General features: G+C 38.0%; 1 protein-coding gene across 5 annotated transcripts in view; it reads left to right on the top strand.

Annotated features, from left to right (window-relative positions):
* Positions 1-26,336, top strand: part of ZRANB3 (zinc finger RANBP2-type containing 3) — a 301,075-nt gene that overhangs the window by 180,609 nt on the left and 94,130 nt on the right. For all 5 annotated transcript variants that reach the window (XM_070389710.1, XM_070389696.1, XM_070389716.1 and 2 more), the window contains 2 exons: positions 19,988-20,159; positions 21,334-21,450. In XM_070389710.1, coding sequence (XP_070245811.1) covers positions 19,988-20,159; positions 21,334-21,450 — 289 coding nt within the window. The remainder of the gene's footprint in view (positions 1-19,987; positions 20,160-21,333; positions 21,451-26,336) is intronic.

Below are 26,336 nucleotides of genomic sequence, written 5' to 3'. Positions count from 1 at the left end.
TTCCTTCTCCAATGCATAAAAGTGAAAAGTGAAAGTGAAGTTGCTCAGTTATGTCCGACTCTTCGCAACCCCATGGACTGCAGCCTTCCAGGCTCTTCCGTCCATGGGATTTTCTAGGCAAAAGTACTGGAGTGGGGTGCCATTGCCTTCTCCGTATTAAATCACTAGACATTGCAAATGGTAATATTTGGATACTCTTCCTTCATTTGTTAGCTAACATACCTCTGTAAAGGATCCACACCTCATCCACTATTTAGACATTCAGTGGTTCTGTTTGTTTAAAACGGAGAATAGGGCTTCCCTGGCTGCTCAGTGGTAAAGAATCTGTCAGCCAGTGCAGGAGACATGGGTTCAATTCCTGATCCAGGAAGATCCCACGTGTCACAGAGCATCTAAGCCCATGCCCCACAACTATTGAGTCTGTGCTCTAGAACCCGGATACCGCAACAACTGAAGCCTGCACCCTAGAGTCTATGCTCCGCAACAAGAGAAGCCACTGCAGTGAGAAGCCTGAGGACCGCAACTAGAGGGTAGCCCTCATTTGCTGCAAATTGAGAAAAGCTATAAAGCAACGAAGACCTAACACAGCCAAAAATAAATACATAAAAATTTTTTAAATAGATTAAAAAATGTAAAAGGGAGGGTAAAATGATTAGTTTCTCCTCTTTGTGAGTTTTCAAAATAATAAGTTGTTTTGCTAGCATTCTCTAGTAGTGTTCAATGAAGGCTTTATAAAATTTTTATCTATTTATGGCTGCAGTGAGGCTTTGTTGCCTTCAGGCTTTCACTGGTTGCAGTGAGCAGGGTCTGCTTTCCAGCTGTGTGCGGGCTTCTCATTGCGGTGTCTTATTGCACAGTACGGGCTGTGGGTGCTCGGTCTTTCAATACTTGTGCCTCATGGACTGTAGAGTGCAGTCTCAGTAGCTGTAGCACTTGGGTTTAGATGCTCTCAGCATGTACGATCCTCCTGGACCAGAGATTGAGCCAATGTTCCTATTTTTAGCTATCATGTCACACTTATTCCCACCTTCTAAAGTACCTGATCTTTTTCATTGCTGACACACTCTAAAATTTTGTGCACACCACTCTTTAGGTCCCTGATATTCAGCTTTCTCTGTTTGTTAGCGTCTTCACATTTTTTTTTCCTGCTTGTAAAAATATGTTAACATTGTTTGCTGTTGTATGATTTTCATTCCATTTTTCCTGGTAGGCTCATGTATTTTTATTTCTTTGTACTCATTTTGATTGAGGGTGAATGCTTGTTTGTTCAGTGCACCATGTTTTAACCAAGACATCTCCTCTATTTACTTTCCATTTTCCAAAAATTGGATGAAATACTCAACTTCTATTTCTTTCCCCCTTTCTCTCTTTTCTCTCATTGTCTTTGTTCTTCTTGTTATGTAATAGCTTTTAAATTCCTTTCCTTTCATGATATAATAATAGAAACAAGTGATAAATATGATTAGTTTGTTATGTTTAACCACATCTCTTTCCAAACTCTGGTTGTTGCTTTAGCTTTTGCTTGCTAAAGAATTGCTCTCCTCAATAACTGTGTGGTGTATTCATTAGTCAGTTCATCCATTTGTTCATTAATTCATAAGCTACTTATTATATGGTAGCCACCATGCTAGGTGCTAGGAATACAAAGATAGATAAGACATGGTCCTTGCCATTAAGAAGCTTACACTCAGGGTATTCATGATTCTAAACTCAGGTTTGCATGCTGCTGTTAAATTACGTTATAACCTTGAGTTATTTCTTGAAATAACATATTTTCATTTATCCAGGTAGTTTTTTTTACTTGCTCCTAAATTTATCTAAATAGCCAGCAAAATAGTTCTTGGATTCATGTATTTGTTTATCTCTGTAATTGCAGAAGTACTTTGGGTGAGTAGTTTGCCTCAGCTTATTCAGCTGCTTTTTGTCCTGATTACGGTTACTTTGATACTTCACATACATGTGGAGATTGGCTCTGCTTAAGAAACATAAAACATTACTTCCATTTATGTGAATTTCTTCCACACATTTGAGCTCCTTTTCACCGAATTGATTCCGAGCGCTTCAGAATCTCCTGTTTTACAGAGCTCAAGGAACTTTACTAACAGGAAATGAGTGCACTCTTGAGAAGCCATCTGTCCCATGCACATGGCTTGGCTGCATCTGAAACCCTATACTCCCTTAACTGATACAGCAGCCTTTTATATTTTTTCCTTCAATTTCAAGTTTAGAGCACTCGAGTGTCCAGTTATACTGGTAAACATATAAGGTGTTCTGAGCCACCTATTTTGTTTCAGAACACTGGACTTTGCAAAATCCTTCATCTTAAAGTCAGTTCACTAAATGTTAAACATTTCCAAAGCCAATTGTGTGACTGCAGTGAAGAGATAAATTTTTCATGTTTTCTAACAGCATTTTCCATACCTTTATGCCATCACCTTAGGGTGAAAAAAATAACACAATTTGATGGTTCCTCTTTTCTGCAGCTTGATTACATTGTAATGTGCATTTTGTTCTTTTCATGGTGACACTTTTCCTAAGTTTCAGAGCATCCTAATATTTCAGGATTTGAGGAACAAGTTTATGTTCTATTTACCTAGACTGTTGCTCTTTATCAATTCTACTTATAATCTCTCTTAGTCTTTTCACTCTGAATAGTTCCCATTATTTAGTCTATCTTCCTATAATAGAGCTTTCCTACTTCACTTTTTCCCTCTGGTTTATTTACATTAAATTATTCCCATTTCTAAACATTTTCTTATAAATTAGATAAATATAAACTATAAGACATTAAGGAAAAAACTGAAAGATTTAAATAAATGAAGTGAAACACTGTGTTCATGGACTAGAACACTCAATATTTTTTAAATAACCATTTTCCTCAAATCGTTATATAGATTCAATGCAATAATTGAATAATTCTCACTGGAAATTTTAGTATACCATACTTTCTGCCTCCAGCTAGGACTGTAATGGCAGCCCAGCTGCCCACTTTTATCTCCTTTTATCTCTCTTATTTTGTTTTCTCCCTTTGTGTCTCTGTCACTCCCTTTTATAGCCTTTGTTGTTGTTCAGTCAAGAAGTCATGTCCCACTCTTTGCTACCCCAGCGACTGCAGGATACCAGGCTTCCCTGTCCTTCACTGTCTCCTGGAGTTTGCTCAAACTCATGTTCACAGAGTTGGTGATGCCATCCAATCATCTCGTCCTCTGTCACCCATTCTCCTCCAGCCTTCGATCTTTCCCAGCACCAGCGTCTTTTCCAATGAATTGGCTCTTTGCATTATGTGGCCAAATTATTGGAGCTTCCACATCCGTCCTTCCAATGAACATTCAGGGTTGATTTCCTTTAGGATTGACTTGTTTTATCTCTTTGTAGTCCAAGCAGCTCTTCTCCAGCACCACAGTTTGAAAGCATCAGTTCTTCAATGCTCAGCCTTCATTATGATCCAACTCTCATATTCATACTTGACTACTGAAAAAATCATAGCTGTGACTCTATGGACCTTTGTTGGTAAAGTAATGTCTCTGACTTTTAATACACTATCTAGGTTTGTCATAGCTTTTCTTCCAAAGAGCAAGCGTCTTTTCATTGCTGCAGTCACTGTCTGCAGTGATTTTAAAGACCAAGAAAATTCAGTCTGCCACTGTTTCCACTTTTCCCCCATCTATTTGCCATGAAGTGATGGGGATGGATGCCATGATCTTCGTTTTCTGAATGTTGAGTTTTAAGCCAGCTTTTTCACTCTGCTCTTTCACCTTCATCAAGAGGCTTTTTAGTTCCTCTTTGCTTTCTGCTTTTCAGATCAGTTCAGTTCAGTCACTCAGTCGTGTCCGACTCTTTGCGACCCCATGAATCGCAGCATGCCAGGCCTCCCTGTCCATCACCAACTCCCGGAGTTCACTCAGACTCACGTCCATCGAGTCAGTGATGCCATCCAGCCATCTCAACCTCTGTCATTCCCTTCTCCTCCTGCCCCCAATCCCTCCCAGCATCAGAGTCTTTTCCAGTGAGTCAACTCTTCACATGAGGTGGCCAAAGTACTGGAGTTTCAGCTTTAGCATCATTCCTTCCAAAGAAATCCCAGGGCTGATCTCCTTCAGAATGGACTGGTTGGATCTCCTTGCAGTCCAAGGGACTCTCAAGAGTCTTCTCCAACACCACAGTTCAAAAGCATCAATTCTTTGGCGCTCAGCCTTCTTCACAGTCCAACTCTCACATCCATACATGACCACAGGAAAAACCATAGCCTTGACTAGATGGACCTTTGTTGGCAAAGTAATGTCTGCTTTTGAATATGCTATCTAGGTTACACATAACTTTCCTTCCAAGGAGTAAGCGTCTTTTAATTTCATGGCTGCAGTCACCATTGGCAATAATTTTGGAGCCCCATAAAATAAAGTCTGACACTGTTTCCACTGTTTCCCCATCTATTTCCCAGGAAGTGATGGGACCAGATGCCATGGTCTTTGTTTTCTGAATGTTGAGCTTTAAGCCAACTTTTTCACTCTCCACTTTCACTTTCATCAAGAGGCTTTTTAGTTCCTCTTCACTTTCTGCCATAAGGGTGGTGTCATCTGCATATCTGAGGTTATTGATATTTCTCCCAGCAATCTTGATTTCAGCTTGTGTTTCTTCCAGTCCAGCGTTTCTCATGATGTACTCTGCATATAAGTTAAGTAAGCAGGGTGACAATATACAACCTTGATGTACTCCTTTTCCTATTTGGGACCAGTCTGTTGTTCCATGTCCAGTTCTAACTGTTGCTTCCTGACCTGCATACAGATTTCTCAAGAGGAAGGTCAGGTGGTCTGGTATTCCCATCTCTTTCAGAATTTCCCACAGTTTATTGTGATCCACACAGTCAAAGGCTTTGGCATAGTCAATAAAGCAGAAATACATGTTTTTCTGGAACTCTCTTGCTTTTTCTATGATCCAACAGATGTTGGCAATTTGATCTGTGGTTCCTCTGCCTTTTCTAAAACCAGCTTGAACATCAGGAAGTTCATGGTTCACATATTGCTGAAGCCTGGCTTCGAGAATTTTGAGCATTACTTTACTAACATGTGAGATGAGTGCGATTGTGCAGTAGTTTGAGCATTCTTTGGCATTGCCTTTCTTTGGGATTGGAATGAAAACTGACCTTTTCCAGTCCTGTGGCCACTGCTGAGTTTTCCAAATTTGCTGGCATATTGAGTGCAGCACTTTCACAGCATCATCTTTCAGGATTTGAAATAGCTCAACTGGAATTCCTTTACCTCCACTAGCTTTGTTCGTAGTGATGCTTTCTAAGGCCCACTTGACTTCACATTCCAGGATGTCTGGCTCTAGGTCAGTGATCACACCATCGTGCTTATCTGGGTCGTGAAGATCTTTTTTGCACAGTTCTTCTGTGTATTCTTGCCACCTCTTCTTGATATCTTATGCTTCTGTTAGGTCCACATCATTTCTGTCCTTTATCGAGCTCATCTTTGCATGAAATGTTCCCTTGGTATCTCTAATTTTCTTGAAGAGATCTCTAGTCTTTCCCCTTTTGTTGTTTTCCTCTATTTCTTTGCATTGATCACTGAAGAAGGCTTTCTTATCTCTTCTTGCTATTCTTTGGAAGTCTGCATTCAGATGTGTATATCTTTCCTTTTCTCCTTTGCTTTTCACTTCTCTTCTTTTCACAGCTATTTGTAAGGCCTCCCCAGACAGCCATTTTGCTTTTTTGCATTTCTTTTCCATGGGGATGGTCTTGATCCCTGTCTCCTGTACAATGTCATGAACCTCAGTCCATAGTTCATCAGGCACTCTATCTATTAGATCTAGGCCCTTAAATCTATTTCTCACTTCCACTGTATAATCATAAGGGATTTGATTTAGGTCATACCTGAATGGTCTAGTGGTTTTCCCTACTTTCTTTTATTTAAGTCTGAATTTGGCAATAAGGAGTTCATGATCTGAGCCACAGTCAGCTCCTGGTCTTGTTTTTGCTGACTGTATAGAGCTTCTCCATCTTTGGCTGCAAAGAATATAATCAGTCTGATTTCGGTGATGTCCATGTGTAAAGTCTTCTCTTGTGTTGTTGGAAGAGGGTGTTTGCTATGACCAGTGCATTTTCTTGGCAAAACTCTATTAGTCTTTGCCCTGCTTCATTCCGTATTCCAAGGTCAAATTTGCCTGTTACTCCAGATATCTCTTGACTTCCTACTTTTGCATTCCAGTCCCCTATAATGAAAAGCACATCTTTTTTGGGTGTTAGTTCTAAAAGGTCTGGTAGGTCTTCATAGAACCGTTCAACTTCAGCTTCTTCAGTGTTACTGGTTGGGGCATAGACTTGGATTACTGTGATATTGAATGGTTTGCCCTGGAAACGAACAGAGATCATTCTGTCATTTTTGAGATTGTATCCAAGTACTGCATTTCGGACTCTTTTGTTGCTGTCTTTAGGATAGTGTTATCTGCATATCTGAGGTTATTGATATTTCTCCTGGCAGTCTTGATTCCAGCTTGTGAATCATCCAGCCCAGCATTTGGCATGATGTACTCTGCATGTAAGTTAAAATAGCAGGGTGACAATATACAGCCTTAATGTACTCCTTTCCCAATTTGGAACCAGTTTGTTGTTCCATGTCTAGTACTAACTGTTGCTTCTTGACCTGCATACAGGTTTCTCAGGAGGCAGGTTAGGTGCTCTGGTATTCCCACCTCTTGAAGAATTTTCCACACTTTGTTGGAGTCTACACAGTCAAAGGCTTTAACTTAGTCAGTGAAGCAGAAGTAGATATTTTTCTGGAATTCTCTTGCTTTTTCTATGATCCAGTGGATGCTGGGAATTTGATCTCTGGTTCCTCCACCTTTTCTAAATCCACCTTGAACATCTGGAAGTTCTCAGTTCAGATGCTGTTGAAGCCTAACTTGAAGGATTTTGAGCATTACCTTGCGAGCATGTGAGATGAGTGCAATTGTGTGGTAGTTTGAACATTGTTTGGCATTGCCCTTCTTTGTGATTAGAATGAAAAATGAACTTTTCCAATTGTGGCCACTTCTGAGTTTTCCAATTTGCTGACATATTGAGTGCAGCACTTTAGCAGCATCATCTTTTAGGATCTGAAATAGCTCAACTGGAATTCCATCACTCCACTAGCTTTGTTTGTAGTAATGCTTCCTAAGGCCCACTTGACTTCACACTCCAGGATATCTGGCTCTAGGTGAGTGACCATACCATCGTGGTTATCTGGGTCATTAAGACCTTTTCTGTACAGTTCTTCTGTGTATTCTTGCTACCTCTTCTTAATTTCTTCTGCTTCTGTTAGGTCCTTCTGCTTCTGTTAGGTCTGTTTCTGTCCTTTATTGTGCGCATCTTTGCATGAAATGTTCCATTGGTATCTGTAATTTTCTTGAAGAGATCTCTAGTCTTTCCCAATGCCAACTGGAGTTAGAAAAGGCAGAGATCAAATTGCTAACATGCTTTTGATTATAGAAAAAGGAAGAGAATTTTAAAAAAATGTACTTCTTCTTCACGCTGCAGGTGCATATCTGGCAATAGGAAGTCTCCCTTGTACCAAGTCATAGTCTCCAAGGTACCAGATTCTCTGAATACACAGACACCAAGAGGCTGGCAGGTTCATCTAACTTGCTTATGATCTGGTGAAATGTGAGGAGAGGTGTTTCTATTTGTTGTCAATCTCCTGTTTAACAGAAGGATCACTACAGCATTTTCCACAAAGTGTATTAAAACAAAATCCATAAGGTTGCTAATTTAGAAGGAAATGGGGCTTCTGCAATTTCATTTTGCTTGGTTTTGTTTTATATACAATGATACAAAGTTAATTTAAGATGTAGAGTTAGGAGAAGTGGTTTGGATAAAAAATTTGAAAGGGTCCTTGTGGATATTCATTTCTGGCCATCAAGATGTGGATGCACATTTCTTAAAATTCTCACACGTTATATATTTTCCACCTGCAAAAATACGAGAAGCAATACCACACTGATAGGGGAAGCAAACCTTCCCTCTTGCTGGCAGCCATGATGGGCCCTGAGGTTGTCTGCAGCAGAGTCAGCATGGTGACGAGACAATCTTGCAGTGACACTCACCCTTGAAGGAAAAGGGCACTTTGATTGTGCTGTATGCTAGGAATCAGGAATGAACAGTGAGAGAGGAATTGAAACAGTGAAAGAACTGCTTAAGTAAGAGCAATATGAAGTATTGGCTTTGGAAAATCTGGTTTTCATAAACCAGAATTGAAAGAAAATCTAAACCCAATATTGCTTACTTTGCTCCTTAAAATAACAGAGGTCTAGTGAGGTAATCTTCTGGCAATACACAGGTCAGGGGAGGAAAAGTAAGCAACTCAGGGGTGAGATATGACTCCTTTAGAGCAAAAAAAGGGACAGTCCTCCATTACCAAATACCACTTGTGTCAGGGCCTTTATAACATGCATTGTTCTCACCCCAGTCTTATCATTTTGATAAGGACCTTATTGTCTTTTTACCAACTTATTGCTTGAAATGATAATATAGCCTGTCTGTCTGCTGTTTCTAGACTGTGGTATATTTTCCTAGTGGTTTGGTTTTTAAAAAAAAATAGTGCTTAATTAAAAAAAAATATTCTCAAAGAATTAAAGGAAGATGTGGGGAAAGTCTAGAAAATGATGAATGAACAAAATGGAAATATTAATAAAGAGAAAACTTTAAAAATTCTAAAAAGAAGAGCTTAAAAGTAAAATAACTGAAAAGAAAAATTCCCTAGAGGAATTCAAAAGCAGATTTGATCTGGCAGAACTTGTCTCCAATTTTTCCATCCCTTCTTTTTTTTTTTTTTTGATGTTCTTTTTCAAGCCTTTATCAAGTGTAGTAGAAAAGCTTAAAGATATAAACATCTGAATGCAGAGTTCCAAAGAATAGCAAGAAGAGATAAGAAAGCCTTCTTCAGTGATCAATGCAAAGAAATAGAGGAAAACAATAGAATGGGAAAGACTAGGGATCTCTTCAAGAAAATCAGAGATACCAAAGGAACATTTCATGCAAAGATGAGCTCGATAAAGGACAGAAATGGTGTGGACCTAACAGAAGCAGAAGATATTAAGAAGAGGTGGCAAGAATACACAGAAGAACTGTACAAAAAAGATCTTCATGACCCAGATAATCATGATGGTGTGATCACAGACCTAGAGCCAGACATCCTGGAATGTGAAGTCAAGTGGGCCTTAGAAAGCATCACTACGAACAAAGCTAGTGGAGGTGATGGAATTCCAGTTGAGCTATTCCAAATCCTGAAAGATGATGCTGTGAAAGTGCTGCACTCAATATGCCAGCAAATTTGGAAAACTCAGCAGTGTCCACAGGACTGGAAAAGGTCAGTTTTCATTCCAATCCAAAAGAAAGACAATGCCAAAGAATGCTCAAACTACCGCACAATTGCACTCATCTCACATGTTAGTAAAGTAATGCTCAAAATTCTCAAAGCCAGGCTTCAGCAATATGTGAACCGTGAACTTCCTAATGTTCAAACTGGTTTTAGAAAAGGCAGAGGAACCAGAGATCAAATTGCCAACATCCTCTGGATCATCGAAAAAGCAAGAGAGTTCCAGAAAAACATGTATTTCTGCTTTATTGACTATGCCAAAGCCTTTGACTGTGTGGATCACAATAAACTGTGGGAAATTCTGAAAGAGATGGGAATACCAGACCACCTGACCTTCCTCTTGAGAAATCTGTATGCAGGTCAGGAAGCAACAGTTAGAACTGGACATGGAACAACAGACTGGTTCCAAATAGGAAAAGGAGTACATCAAGGCTGTATATTGTCACCCTGCTTATTTAACTTATATGCAGAGTACATCATGAGAAACGCTGGACTGGAAGAAACACAAGCTGAAATCAAGATTGCTGGGAGAAATATCAATAACCTCAGATATGCAGATGACACCACCCTTATGGCAGAAAGTGAAGAGGAACTAAAAAGCCTCTTGATGAAAGTGAAAGAGGAGAGTGGAAAAGTTGGCTTAAAGCTCAACATTCAGAAAACGAAGATCATGGCATCTGGTCCCATCACTTCCTGGGAAATAGATGGGGAAACAGTGGAAACAGTGTCAGACTTTATTTTTCTGGGCTCCAAAATCACTGCAGATGGTGACTGCAGCCATGAAAGTAAAAGACGCTTACTCCTTGGAAGGAAAGTTATGTCTAACCTAGATAGCATATTCAAAAGCAGAGACATTACTTTGTCAACAAAGGTTCGTCTAGTCAAGGCTATGGTTTTTCCTGCGGTCATGTATGGATGTGAGAGTTGGACTGTGAAGAAAGCTGAGCGCTGAAGAATTGATGCTTTTGAACTGTGGTGTTGGAGAAGACTCTTGAGAGTCCCTTGGACTGCAAGGAGATCCAAGCAGTCCATTCTGAAGGAGATCAGCCCTGGGATTTCTTTGGAAGGAGTGATTCTGAAGCTGAAACTCCAGTACTTTGGCCCCCTCATGTGAAGAGTTGACTTACTGGAAAAGACTCTGATGCTGGGAGGGATTGGGGGCAAGAGGAGAAGGAGACGACAGAGGATGAGATGGCTCGATGGCATCACTGACTCGATGGATGTGAGTCTGAGTGAACTCCGGAAGTTGGTGATGGACAGGGAGGCCTGGCGTGCTGCGATTCATGGGGTCACAAAGAGTCGGACACGACTGAGCGACTGATCTGATCTGATCTGATATAAATATGTATAATATTTATATTTTAGAGAACTTACAAATTTTTGCATAACTAAAAAGATTATGACATTTTGATTCCACTTGTTTGACTTAGTATGAATAGAATGCTAGATTTCTAATTAAAAAATAGATACACAACAAGCAGCAAAGGTTTACTGAATAGCATAGGGAACTATAGTCAATATCTTGTAATAACCTGTGATGGAAAATAATTTCAAAAATCATATATGTGTATTTGTATAACTGAATCACCTTGCTGTGTACCTGAAACATTGTAAATCAACTATACTTCAATAAAATATATATTTTTTTAAAAATTAAAAGATAAAAAGAATCAGAGAACTTGAAGATAAAACAATGGAAATTTTCAAGTCCGAGGAAAAGAAAGAAAGAAGAATGAGGAAAAGTGAACAGAACCCATAGGATGTCTGTGCATTGTGGATTCCCAAGAGAAATGAGAAGGAAGGGGCTGAGATTATTTGAAGAAATAAGGACTGAAAACTTCCCGAATTTGATGGAAGACATTATAAACGTCCAGAAAGTTCAACGGACTCTAGAGTAAAATAAACCAAAGGTGGCCCATATCCAGATACATTATAATCCAGCTTTGTAAAGACAAAGAGAATCTTGATAGCAAGGGCAAACCAACTCAGTGTGTAGAAGGGATCCTTAGAATGATTATTAGTTGATGTCTTAATCAGAAATTTTGGAGGCCGGAAGTCAGTGAGCTGATATACCATGTAATTCAGCAGTTTCACTTCCAGCTATATTCCCAAAATAATTAAATGCAGGGTAGTGAAGAGATATTTGTGCCCTTATTCATAGCAGCATTATTCACAGTAAGTTAAACAGCTTATTCACAATAAGCAAATCAAGTATCCATGAATGAATGGATAGGCAAAATGTGGCTTATACATCCAATGGAATATTCAGTCTTAGAAGAAGGAAATTCTGACATAAGCCACAACATGGATGAATCCTGAGGACATTATGATAAGTGCAATAAACCAGTCTCCAACAGACAAATGCTGTGTGAATCCACTTATGTGATCTACCTAATCAAAATCATAGACAGAAAGTAGAATGGTGCTTGCCATGGGGTGCGAGTAGGAGAGAATGAGGAGTTATGTTTAATGGGTATATAGTTTGGGTTTTACAAGATGAAATTTATGAAGATAACCAGTGGTGATAGTTATGTAGCATTATGAATGTATTTAATTACCATTGAATGGCATACTTAGTAATGGTCAAGATGGTAAGTTTTATGTATATTGATCACAATTTAAAAAATAAAAAAATCAATTTAAAATGGATTGTAAAGTAAATTGTAAAACCTGAAACTATAAAACTCAAAACAAAGGAATACATTGTGACTTAGGGTTAGGCAAATAGTTTTATACAGGATGCAAAAAACATGTATTGTGAAAGATAAAAGTGATGAATTTTCTTTATAAAAATTGAAAAAGTCTCTTCCAAAGACACTGGTAAGACAATGAATGGATAATACACAGACAAGAAGAGAATATTTGTAAAGTACATATTTGATAAAGGGGTATATAAATTAATATATGTGTATAAATACATGTATTTTAAAATATACAAAATAAACATGTAAAAGAACATATCAGATCTCTCAAAACTCAGTTATAAAGCAAAAAGATATCAAAAAGATAAGATCAAAAAAGCACTTGAAAAGATGCAACATTAGTCATTAGAGAAATGCTAGTTAAAACTGCAATGAAATACATGCATTGGAATAGATAAAGCTTTTACAAACTGAAAATACCAAATGATGTTAGTGCATGATGCCAAAGAACTGGAATTCACATACATTAATGATGGGAATGTAAAATGGCATATAAACTTATGGAAAAAAGTATGGCAATTTTTTATAAAGTTAAACATACACTTAACATTCAATCCAGCAATCCCATTTTGAATAGTTAGTTGGGATAAATGAAAACATATGTTCATTCAAAAATATGTATGCAAATGTTTACAGCAGTTTTATTTAATAGTCACTTAAAACTTGAAACAATCCAGATGTCCTTCAGCTGGTAAATGTACAAACAAATCATAAAATATCCATGCAGTGGGATATATTACTCAGCAATAAAAAGGAATGAACTACTAATATATCCAGCAGGACACATGAATTTTAAATACAGTGTGCTAAGTGAAAGAAATCCGATTTAAAGGCTGCATACTGTATGATTCTGTTTATGTACCGTTCTGGACTGTGCAAAACCGAGGGGCAGAAAACAGATCAGTGTTTCCCAGGAACTGGGAGTGGAAGAAAGGGATTGCTACAAAAGGACAAAAGAGAAGTTAACTTTGAAAAAAAAAAGTCAGAAAGTGTTTTCCAAAGTTGACTCTATGTATGCTTGTGTGTACATGTTTCAGGAACAAAGATAAGTGTACACGTTCTTTACCATGCTTCCTATTTTATCAGTTAAGCTGATTGTGCTCGGTCATGTTTGTCTCTTTTGTAGCTATGCACTGCAGCCCGCCAGGCTTGTCTATGGGTGGGATTTTACAGACAAGAACATTAGAGTGAGTTGCCATTTCGTCCTCCAGGGGATCTTCCTGACCCAGGGATTGAACTCGTGTCTCCTGCATTGGCCAGTGGATTCTTTTACCACTGAGCCACCTGGGAAACCCCTTGTAAGCTACTATTAAGTGCTTATTAAGAAATGCCTCTTTTAAATTATACATGGTGAAAAAGAAAGATACAAAGAAGTTTCTATTTATTCTTGTTTAGAATTGGAGAAGGAAATGGCAACCCACTCCAGTATTCTTGCCTGGAGAATCCTATGAACAGAGGAGCCTGGCAGGCCACAGTCCATGGGGTGGCAAGAGTTGGACACGACTTAGCCACTAAGAGAGAGAGAGAGAGCAAAGGAGAAACAAATTTTTACTTACCTTGTAAATGTGAATGAGGAAATGGCTGTATTAATCCCAAAAGAAATTTAAAGATTCATGCTTCATTACTTCTTTAGAAATCTTTGAAATTTTGTTGTTGTTATTAATTTTAGGTTGTTAGGAATTGAATTTCCTTTATGTTTAAATGTTTATTTCTACCCTAAGCCAAACTACTGCAACTTTGTCCTTAAAAAATTTTTTTTAATTTAATTTTATTTTTTAACTTTACAATATTGTATTGGTTTTGCCAAATATCGAAATGAATCCGTCACAGGTATACATGTGTTCCCCATCCTGAACCCTCCTCCCTCTTCCTCCCCATACCATCCCTCTGGGTCGTCCCAGTGCACCAGCCCCAAGCATCCAGTATCGTGCATCGAACCTGGACTGGCGACTCGTTTCATACATGATATTATACATGTTTCAATGCCATTCTCCCAAATCTTCCCACCCTCTCCCTCTCCCACAGAGTCCATAAGACTGTTTTATACATCAGTGTCTCTTTTGCTGTCTCGTATACAGGGTTATTGTTACCATCTTTCTAAATTCCATATATATGCGTTAGTATACTGTATTGGTGTTTTTCTTTCTGGCTTACTTCACTCTGTATAATAGGCTCCAGTTTCATCCACCTCCTTTTTTTCTTATTCATTTATATGTTTCCTCTTTCATGGATACACCTTATTTCATTGCCACACATGCTAGCAAAGTAATGCTGAAAATTCTCCAAGCTAGGCTTCAACAGTACATGAACCGAGAACTTCCAGATGTTCAAGCTGGATTTAGAAAAGGCAGAAGAACCAGAGATCAAATTGCCAACATCCATTGGATCATAGAAAAGTAAGAGAGTTTCAGAAAAACATCTGTTTCATTGACTATGCCAAAACCTTTGACTGTGTAGATCACAACAAACTGTGGAAAATTCTTAAAGAGATGGGAATACCAGACCTCCTGACCTGCCTCCTGAGAAATCTGTATGCAGGCCAAGAAGCAACAGTTAGAACCGAATATGGAACAGCAGATTGGTTCCACATTGGGAAAGGAGTACATCAAGGCTGTATATTGTCACCTTGCTTATTTAATTTATGTTCAGAGTATATCATGTGAAATGCTGGACTGGATGAAGCACAAGCTGGAATCAACATTGCAGGGAGAAATAGCAATAACCTCAGATATGCAGATGACACCACCCTATGGCAGAAAGTGAAGAAGAACTAAAGAGCCTCTTGATGAAAGTGAAAGAGGAGAGGGGAAAAGCTGGCTTAAAACACAGCATTGAAAAAGCTAAGATCATGGCATCCGTTCCCATCACTTCATGGCAAACAGATGGGGAAACAATGGAAACAGTGACAGACTTTATTTTCTTGGGCTCCAAAATCACTGCAGATGGTGACTGAAGCCATGAAATTAAAAGACATTTACTCCTTGGAAGAAAAACTATGACCAACCTAGACAGCATATTAAAAAGCAGTTAGAACCAAATATGGAACAGCAGATTGGTTCCACATTGGGAAAGGAGTACATCAAGGCTGTATATTGTCACCTTGCTTATTCAATTTATATTCAGAGTATATCATGAGAAACGCTGGGCTGGAAGAAGCACAAGCTGGAATCAAGATTGCCGGGAGAAATATCAATAACTTCAGATATGCAAATGACACCACCCTTATGGCAGAAAGTGAAGAGGAACTAAAAAGCCTCTTGATGAAAGTGAAAGAGGAGAGTGAAAAAGTTGGCTTAAAGCTCAACATTCAGAAAATGAAGATCATGGCATCTGGTCCCATCACTTCCTGGGAAATAGATGGGGAAACAGTGGAAACAGTGTCAGACTTTATTTTTCTGGGCTCCAAAATCACTGCAGATGGTGACTGCAGCCATGAAAGTAAAAGACGCTAACTCCTTGGAAGGAAAGTTATGACCAACCTAGATAGCATATTCAAAAGCAGAGACATTACTTTGCCGACAAAGGTCCGTCTAGTCAAGGCTATGGTTTTTCCTGTGGTCACGTATGGATGTGAGAGTTGGACTGTGAAGAAGGCTGAGCGCTGAAGAATTGATGCTTTTGAACTGTGGTGTTGGAGAAGACTCTTGAGAGTCCCTTGGACTGCAAGGAGATCCAACCAGTCCATTCTAAAGGAGATCAGTCCTGGGTGTTCTTTGGAAGGACCGATGCTGAAGATGAAACTCTAATACTTTGGCCACCTCATGCGAAGAGTTGACTCATTGGAAAAGACTCTGATGCTGGAAGGGATTGGGGGCAGGAGGAAAAGGGGATGACAGAGGTTGAGATGGCTGGATGGCATCACTGACTTGATGGACGTGAGTCTGAGTGAACTCTGGGAGTTGGTGCTAGACGGGGAGGCCTGGTGTGCTGCAACTCATGGGGTCGCAAAGAGTTGGACACGACTGAGTGACTGAACTGACTGATTGACATTTTATTTAACCATTCCCCCAAAAGAATGGACCTTCTCATTTTACACATTTTAGCAATAGAATCAAGAAAGAGAAGGCTAAGACCTAAAGTCAGAAATGTTTCTTAGTCCTAGAATCTCCTGTTTTTGTACACCACACCCTCCAACACACACACAAACTCAAGCATATCAAAATAATCCCAAGAACATTAAATATAATGTTCGTGTTCTTATATGAAAGTTGAGTTTTATTCAAGTCAGACTTTGGAGTCACATTACTAATCTCAAATTCCATTACCACCATTACCATCTGTGATACTGTGGACAAATTCCTCAACCTCTTTTTGCATCTGTTTCCTCATTCATAAAATAGGGATGATAACTGGTACTTTTGCTGTCTTCTAGTGTTGTTGAAAGTTAAATGAATTACTTCATGGAATACCCTTACTAAAGCTATTGCCATGGCCTTTAATGCTATAATTGTGTAGGTATTTCTTAAATACATATTAAGTTTGCACTTTGTTTTGGCATTTTGGAGCCAAAAATTTTCTTTTTACTTCATTTCTGATACTTTTTAAAAAGTCTCACATGCCTTTGAAAATTCCTTGGCCCTAGGCATTTTTTTTTTTTTTTTTGAACAATAAGAACTTAGTTTAATTACATCAGCCTCCATTTTTCTTTCCCTGGTCTCGTCTTTGCATTTTTTATTATAGTACATTAAGTTCTATTTCTTACTTAATTGCTTTAAATATATTTAAACCTCTATTTCTTTTTATTACTTTATTTAATTGTAGGCTAATTACTTTACAATATTGTAGTGGTTTTTGCCATACACTGACATGAATCAGCCATGGGTGTGTGTACATGTGTTCCCCATCCTGAACCCCTCTCCCAACTCCCTCCGCATCCCGTCTCTCAGGGTCATCCCAGTGCACCAGCCCTGAGCACCCTGTCTCATGCATGAGACAGGCCCTAGGCATTTAAAAAGCCCCTAGCCCAAGATTTAAAGCAGTCTGACCTCAGCTCAGGCACCTTTTGCTAAGATCATTCTCTCTAGTGGGCTCTGGTACAGGGGAATCCTGGAAATGTTCAGGGCAGAGACTGAAATGCAAATCCTCCACACTTTTTTATATTAATAAACTTTATTTTTAAAGAGCAGAGGTAGGTTCACAGCAAAATTGAGTGAAAAGTACAGGGAGTTCTGATATACCCTCTGTCCTCAGAAATCTACAACCTCCCCCACCACTGAAATTCTGCAACATAATGCACGTTTTTACAATCATTTTACTCCACTGACACATCCTTATCATCCTGTGTCCATAGGTTATGTTAGGGTGCACCCTCAGTATTATACATTCTATGGATTTTGCCAGAGGTGCAATGGCATATATCCACCATTGTGGTATCATATAGAATAGTTCCACTGCCCTGAAAATTCCCTGTGTTCCACCCAATCATCCTTACCTCCTCTGTAGTCCCTAGGAGCCATTTATCTTTTTATTGTCTCCATAGGTTTGCCTTCTTGACTGTACCGGGTGGTTGGAATCATACAGTGTAGCCTTTTCCTATTAGCTTCTTTCACTTAGTTATATGCATTTAAGTTTCCTCCACAGCTTTCCATGATTTCATAGTTCATTCTTTTTTAGCACTGAGTAGTATCTTTTCTCTTATATGGAATTCTAAACATTAGATTTTTTTTCCTGTTCTATTTTTTCTCAGTTTTATTAAGATACATTTGACAGGTATTAGTTTTTTTTAACCATAATGTCAAAATGTAATTATCTTGATTGTGACAGAATTGAGTAATGGCAAATATTTTTCTATTTTTGAAAAAAAAAGGAATTTATTTTAATTGGAGAACAATTACTTTACAATATCGTGATGTTTTTTAGCCATACATCAATATGAATCGGCCATAGATATACATGTGTCGCCTCCATCGTAAACCCCCCTGCCCAACTCCCTCTCCACCCTGCCTCTTCAGATTGTCACAGAGTGCTGTCTTTGGGTGCCCTGCTTCATACAGCAAACTCGGCACTGGTTATCTGCTCTACATATGGTACTGCGTGTGTTTCAATGCTGTTCTCTCAAATCATCCCGTCCTCTCCCTCTCCCACTGAGTCCAAAAATCTGTTCTTTACATCTGTGTCTCCTTTGCTGCCCTGTACATAGGATCATACGTACCATCTTCAGATCCCATATATATGCATTAATATATGGTATGTGTCTTCTTTCTGACTTATTTCACTCTGTATAATAGGCTCTAGGTTCATCCATCTCATTAGAACTGACTCAAATGCATTTGCTTTTATAGCTGAGTGATATTCCACCGTGTGTATGTACCACAACTTCTTTATCCATGCAGCTGCCAATGGACAACTAGGTTGCTTCCATGTTCTAGCTATTGCAAATAGTGCTGCATTGAACATTGGGGTTATTAGTGTGTAAAGTTTTAATTATGTGCAGACATAAAGCATTGAAGTCAAAATACTTCAATAAACAGATTTCAGTAATTCAACTTATAGCAGTTATAACTAAATTTATTTTTTTTACAATGCCAGCACTTAGTTTTTTTTTAAAAAAAAAAAAAACAACAAGAATTTCTTATTGATGACAACTAAATGGTGTCTGTCATTTTATCACACAGAAGTTTCATCCATTCACTATACTTTTCTAATCAGTTCTACATGCAAATACATGTTTTTAATGTTTTGCGTACTATTCCTGTATGTTTGCTATAAAAATACATAAACCTAAAAAAAAAATCAGTATCAGCAATTTACAAGTTTCTCAAAATAACACTCTGTATTAAAATACCACCAAATCCCACTAAAATGAAGCTATTTAATTGTTAATATTAATAATTGTAATGCAACCCAACAGGAAATTTTCCTTTGTTAATTATTCTCTGGTAGCTATTTTCAGTAGTTTTGGCGCCCAGAAGACCATTGTGAATTTTGTGGACTTGTGTGGGGGTTGTCACAATGATAAAGGGATGCTGTTAGGCTAGCTGTCTTGATGTCCAAGTTCAGTACATCCACCAAATGTAATACCTACCCCCCGTGCTTGGTGCTTCCAACTCCTGATCTCAAAGATCTAGAGGATAAGTTCCCTTTTGCAAACATTTTTGAGGTGTCACTTGCTTTCTTTTGTCAAGTCATCTACTGCTTGTCTGACTTCTAAACGTTTGTTGAATATCCTCTGATGTTTTCTTTCCCAATCTCTTGTTCATAAGGCATTTGTACCTTTTTCCCTGCCTTTGCTCTCATTTCAGTGGTTCAAAGGAAGAAGAGCTCACCAAGTGATCTGTCTGCTGGGCATAAAAGCTCAGTGGGAGATAATATTGCCTCCTATAATTGTAGAAAATGTTTTAGGTGGTTTTGGTTGTTACATAGCCTGACTGGTGTTCTGGTGGTTAGTGCTTAGTTAGGGCTAGATCTGCTAAACATAGTGCCTTATGTGAGGTCACCAAAAATGCCAGTGGTATTCAGGGTTATCAGTTTTGCTCAGCCTTATATTCAGTTCAGTCACTCAGTCATGTCCGACTGTTTGCAAACCAAGGGACTGCAGCACGCCAGGCTTCCCTGTCCATCACTAACTCCCAGAGCTTGCTCAAACTCACGTCCATTGAGTCAGTGATGCCATCCAGCTGTCTCATACTCTGTTGTCCCCTTCTCCTCCTGCCTTCCATCTTTCCCAGCATCAGGGTCTTTTCCAATGAGTCAGCCTTATATTAACTAAACATAAACACTATGCTTAAACATTAACATTTCCTATAGCTGACAGTAATGTATAATCTTATTCATTACTATTTCTAAAGAAGAGTTTTTTGAAACTAATTTGCATTCAGTAATAAAACTAAAAACAGTATCATCGCTCCTTATCTTAAAAGGAAGAAAACATTGGATAAATTGTTTTCTTACTCTAGCATCCAGCTTTGCTACATTTTTTTTTTTTCTTCATACTAACAGATATTTTGGTAGAAGATCTCAGTGGGATTGCAGAGGGGCATCAAATCTTAATGAACTTCATCAGCTATTAAGTGACATAATGATTAGAAGATTAAAGACTGAAGTTTTAACCCAGCTGCCCCCTAAAATCAGACAGCGTATTCCATTTGATCTTCCATCAGCAGCAGCCAAGGTGAGAACCCATGTTTGATTGAAAGTCTTATCTGAAATCATTTGAAATTATACTATGAAAGATTGCACATATTTCATATTTCACAGAAGGAAAAAATTCACTGTCTTAAAATAGGTTTAATTTAAAAAGCCATATGAATTGTCTTATATCATTTCAAGAAAAGAGCAGGAAGAATTTAAATTTAGTCATCAAATAATGTGAAAAGATTTAGTATCTTAGTCTTTAAAAAATATATTTCTGCTGAATGGTGAAAAAAACACTTCAATTGCTGCATAGACTTAGTACTAAGAATTCTAAGTATTTGTAGGGTGTGAAGCCCAGTAATTAGCAAGAAAAGTTCAGTTTCTTACTCTTAAGTACATGTAACTGTCTTCTAGAATAATTTGGTTGCATCCCCTAATTCTGGAAATCTTAAAACTTCGTGACCATGTTGTAATGTGAAGTTCAACTTGCTAGAAAACCAAAATTGTATTTTCCCCAGCCCTTATCTACATTTACTTTTGAGGAGTACGATGTTTGTGTAATCTCTGAAATTTCTTCACATCTGGACATAACTATCAGCAAATACTACTTATTGCCTTGTTTTATCTTGAAAGCTTAAAATAAGCATTTTGTATATTAAAAAAAAACACTGAGCAGTATAAGTAAAATAAAAATGGTCTTATTTTCTGTATCCATTTTTTTAAGAAAAGAAACATAAAAGTGTCAATATCATATCACATTTTTATGTGACAATATTCCCCAAGTCTTTATGCTTATTTAAATAAAATCATACCATTAAATTAAATGCTCTGCTACCATATATATTTTGCTACTGTGCATTGTTTCTGTTTTTACTTAAAATTTTTATTTTATTTAAATTTTTTCTTAAATTTTTATTTTTTCTTTACTAAATGTCCCTTTGTAAGAGAAGGCTGCAATTGTTTGATTTATGGTGTTAGCAAAGGGCTTGATTTTCTCCCACACCTATTCATCGCTTTCTGTCATTAGCACAAACATGTGTCTGACCTACCTCCACACTGATGTTTTTAAATGAACACACTGGTATCTTTGAGAAGTTATATATATATATGTATTTTTTATATATAAAAAAAGAAGGACATGATTCATTATTACATTAATTGCTGTCATCTTTATACTGTATTTCTAAACATTGTTATTTTCTCCTACATAGGAATTGAATTCCAGCTTTGAAGAGTGGGAAAAATTAATGAGAGATCCATATTCAGGTGCTACCGAGACTGTCATGGGGTTGATTACTCGCATGTTTAAACAAACTGCTATTGCCAAGGTACACATTACCTGACCATCCTGTGTTTGTGTTGATACAAATTATTTAATGTATTTAATTTTTAAAATTAAGCGACCTAGTTGCATACTGCATCATGTCTTTGCCATTTAATTTTTTTAAGTATTTATCATGGAAAAATTCAGACAGATTCAAAGTAAACAGTATAATGAGCACTGTTATACCTGTTTTCTTATATATATATATTCATATTCATATATATAAATGTGGAGTAGGATTGTGCTTATTAATTTATTTGGCTGCATTAGGTCTTAGTTGCAGCACGTGGGATCTCTGTTGTGTTATGGGGGGTCTTTCACAGTGGGGCACAGGCTCTCTCGTTATGGCTCACAGACTGCCTAGTGGTGGCATGCGGGCTCAGTAAGTTGTGGTGTGAGCTTAGTTGCTCTGCAACATGTGGGATCTTAGTTCCCAAAAACGGATCAAACCAGTGTACCCTGCATTGCAAGGCAGATTCTTAACCACTGGATCACCAGGGAAATCCCCTATACCTGTTCATATATTGATCCTTTTCTTTAGATGGGTATACTTTGATGAGGGAGTATATTTTATGCTTTCTCATTGAAAGGACTTACATATATTCATCATTTTTGCCAGCTTTTGCCATGGTCTTACTACAAAATGGCTACTAGTAATCTTTTTTATATGTCAATCATTTTTAATTGGTATTATGTTTTTACATTCCTCCAGATATAGTTGTGTTTACATTCTGTTTGTCCAAAGGTGCAAGTTAGAGAGTTAGTTTTTAAATCTCAATGACTATCAAATAGATTCATCACACATTGTTTGTTGCTGTTTTTACCAGCATCATTGAACTTATACATGCTAATATGTCGTCTTTCTCCAAATCTGAGATTTCCTTTATAACATAACTTTTTAAAAAGAGGTTTGTTAAGGTATAATTCACATATAGTGAAATTCTTTTTAAAACATACTGTTTGATGAAACTTAACATATATAGTTAATCACCAGTACAATCAAGATAGAGAACATTTCTATTATCCCCAAGTTTCCTCACGCACCTTTGTGGATGTTTCCTTCACACCTCCCTCTAGACTTTGGTGCTCACAGATCTGGTTTCTATCACTATTCAGTTCAGTTCAGCTCAGTCGTGTCTGACTCTTTGCAACCCCATGGACTGCAGCATGCCAGGCTTCCCTGTTCATCACCAACTCCTGGAACTCACTCAAACTCATGTCCATCAAGTCGGTGATGCCATCCAACATCTCATCCTCTGTCGTCCCCTTCTCCTCCTGCCTTCAATCTTTCCCAGCATCAGGGTCCTTTCCAATGAGTCAGTTCTTCACATCAGATGGCCAAAGTATTGGCATTGCATCAGGTGGCCAAAGTATTCTACCACTATAGTTTTGTGTTTTTCAGAATGTCACAAAAATGGAATCCCATAGTATATAGCTTTGTGTCTGGCTTGTTTCACTTAGCATAAAATTTTTGAATATTCATCCATGTTTTTGCATGTTAAATTAGTTTTTTCATTTTTATTGCTGAATAGTATTTCAATATATGGATATATTAATATTTATATATCTATATTAATGTAACAATTTTTAGAACTTCCTTTACCAGTTAGTGGTTATTTGGAGTATTCTCAATTTGTGCTTTTATGGACATGCGTATTATAATCATTCATGTGCAAGTCTTTATATGAACACATTTTCATTTGCCATGAGTAAATAATTGGAACAAAGACTACTGGGTCATATGGAAAGCATAGACTTAACTTCATCAAAAGCTGCCAAATTGTTTTTCAAAGTGGTATAGCATTTTGCATTCCAAGTATCAACATAGGAGAGTTTCAGTGTCCTCCATCTTTGTCAGCACTTGGTATTGTCAATCTTTTTTAAAATTTTAGTTATTCTTTTTGGTATGGGTGGTGTCTCTTGGTTATTTTAACTTACCTTTTCTTAATGTCTAATGATATCGAACATATTTTCATTTAGTTTTTAGCCATTCATTTTCTTTTGTAAAGTGTCTGCTCACATCAAGCCCATATTTATACTGGGTTATATGAGCCCTTGATATATCTTAGAAACAAGTTCTCTAACATATCTGTCATTTACAAATAATTATTCCAAGTCTGTGGATCCATTTCTGTTTTCTTAACATTGTCTGTTTCAAGAACAGAAATTTTAAGTTTTGAAACAATCATGTTTATCAATTATTTATCTTCAGTTCAGTTCAGTCTCTCAGTCGTGTCTGACTCTTTGCGACCCCATGGACTGCAGCACGCCAGGCTTCTCTGTCCATCACTAACTCCCAGAGCTTACTCAAACTCATGTCCCTTGAGTCAGTGACGCCATCCAACCATCTCATCCTCTGTCATCCCCTTCTCCTTCTGCCTTCAATCTTGCCCAGCATCAGGGTCTTTTCAATGGGTCACTTCTTTGCATCAGGTGGCCACAGTATTGGAGTTTCAGCTTCAGCATCAGTCCTTCCAATGAATATTCAGGACTGATTTCCTTTAGGATGGACTGGTTGGATCTGCTTGCTGTCCAAGGGACTCTCAAGAGTCTTCTCCAACACCACAGTTCAAAAGCATCAGTTCTTTGGTGCTCAGCTTTCTTCATGGTCCAACTCTCATATCCGTACATTACTACTGGAAAAACCACACCTTTGACTAGACGGACCTTTGTTGGCAAAGTAATGTCTCTGCTTTTTAATATGCTGTCTAGATTGGTCATAACTTTCATCAAGAGGCTCTTTAGTTCCTCTTCACTTTCTGCCATAAGTGTGGTGTCATCTGCATATCTGAGGTTATTGATATTTCTCCCAGAAATCTTGATTCAAGCTTGTACTTCATCCAGCCTAGCATTTCTCATGATGTACTCTGCATATAAGTTAAATAAGCAGGGTGACAATATATAGCCTTGACATACTCCTTTCCCACTTTGAAACCAGTCTGTTGTTCCATGTCAAGTTCTAACTGTTACTTCTTGACCTGCATACAGATTTCTCAAGAGGCAGGTAAGGTGGTCTGATAGTCCCATATCTTGAAGAATTTTCCACAGTTCTTTGTGATCCACAAAATCAAAGGCTTTAGCATAGTCAATAAAGCAGAAGTGGATGCTTTTCTAGAATTCTCTTGCTTTTTTGATGATCCAACGGATGTTGGCAATTTGATCTCTGGTTCCTCTGCCTTTTCTAAATCCAGCTTGAACATCTGGAAGTTTATGGTTCATGTATGTTGAATCCTGGCTTGGAGAATTTTGAGCATTACTTTGCTAGCATGTGAGATGAGTGCAATTGTGTGGTAGTTTGAACATTCTTTGGCATGGCCTTTCTTAGGATTGGAATGAAAACTGACCTCTTCCAGTCCTGTGGCCACTGCTGAGTTTTTCAAATTTGCTGGCATATTGAGTGCAGCACTTTCACAGCATCATCTTTCAGGATTTGAAATAGCTCAACTAGTATTCCATCACCTCCATTAGCTTTGTTAGTAGTGATGCTTCCTAAGGCCCACTTGACTTCACATCCAGGATGTCTGGCTCTAGGTGAGGGATCACACCATCGTGATTATCTGGGTCGTGAAGGTCTTTTTTGTACAGTTCTTCTGTGTATTCTTGCCACCTCTCCTTAATATCTTCTGCTTCTGTTAGGTCCATACCATTTCTGTCCTTTTTTGAGCCCATCTTTGCATGAAATGTTCCCTTGGTATCTCTAATTTTCTTGAAGAGATCTCTAGTCTCTTGAGGAGACTAGAGATCTCTAAATTATTTACTTACTTTTTTTTCAGTTGCACTAGGTCTTCATTGCTGTGCATGGGCAGTCTCTAGTTGTGGCTAGCCACGGCTGCTCTTTGTTACGGTGCACTGGCTTCTCACTGTGGTTGCTTCTCTTATTGTGGATCACAGGCTGCAGGGGCATGGGCTTCAGTAGTTGCAGCATGTGGGCTCAGTAACTGTGGCTCATGAGCCCTAGACTGCGTGGGCTTCAGTAGTTGAGCACATAGGTTCTGGGGAGCAGACTCAGTAGGTGTTACACACAAGCTTAGTTGTTCTGTGTCATGTGGAATCTTTCCGGACCAGGAATCGAACTCATGTCCCCTGTATTGTCAGGTGGATTCATATCCACTGTACCAACATGGAAGTCCTCAATTTTCTTTTTATATTTTATGCGTTTTGAGTCCTAATTGATTTTTGCTTAATCCAGATTCAAAAAGATTTTCTCCAATGTTTTCTTCTAGAAGTACTATAACCTTACATTATATATGTAAGTCTGTGAGCTAGTTTGAGACAATTTTTTAAAAATATTTGTGTATTTATTTGGCTGCACCTGGCCTTAGTTGCAGCATATAGAACCAGCTTCCTGACTAGGGATTGAACCCAGACCCCCTTCACTGGGCGCAGGAGTCTTAGCTACTGGACCACCAGGGAGATCCTGAGATGATTTGTGTGTGTGTGATGTAAAGTAAAGGTGGAGGTTCAGTTGGTTTTTTGTTTTTCTTACATATGGATTTTCATATTGTTCCAGCCTCCTTAGTTGGAAAGTCAGTTTCTCCCTTATTGAATTATCTTGGTACTTTCATAAAAAATCACTTGGTTATGTATGTATAAATCTGTTTCTGAACTCTGTTCTGTTTCATTGATCTATGCATCAGACCTGAGAGGAATACTACACTGGCTTGATTTACTCTATCTTTATAATAAGGCTTGAAATCACATAATGTTCACCTCTACTTGATTCTTTTTCAAAATTGTTCTGTCTCTTATATGTCTTCTGCTTTTCCTTATGATTTATAGAATTAGCTAGTTTAATATGTACAATTTTCATTGGAATTATTTTGAATCTGTAATTTGTAAGAATTGACTGTCTTTAAATTGAGATATAGTCAACACAGTTTCTATTAGTTT

This window comes from Bos mutus, chromosome 2, assembly GCF_027580195.1.
Source record: "Bos mutus isolate GX-2022 chromosome 2, NWIPB_WYAK_1.1, whole genome shotgun sequence".
Classification (NCBI taxonomy): domain Eukaryota; kingdom Metazoa; phylum Chordata; class Mammalia; order Artiodactyla; family Bovidae; genus Bos; species Bos mutus.
The sequence above is the reverse complement of the archived record's forward strand: the minus strand, read 5'-3'. Positions and strand labels throughout refer to the sequence as shown.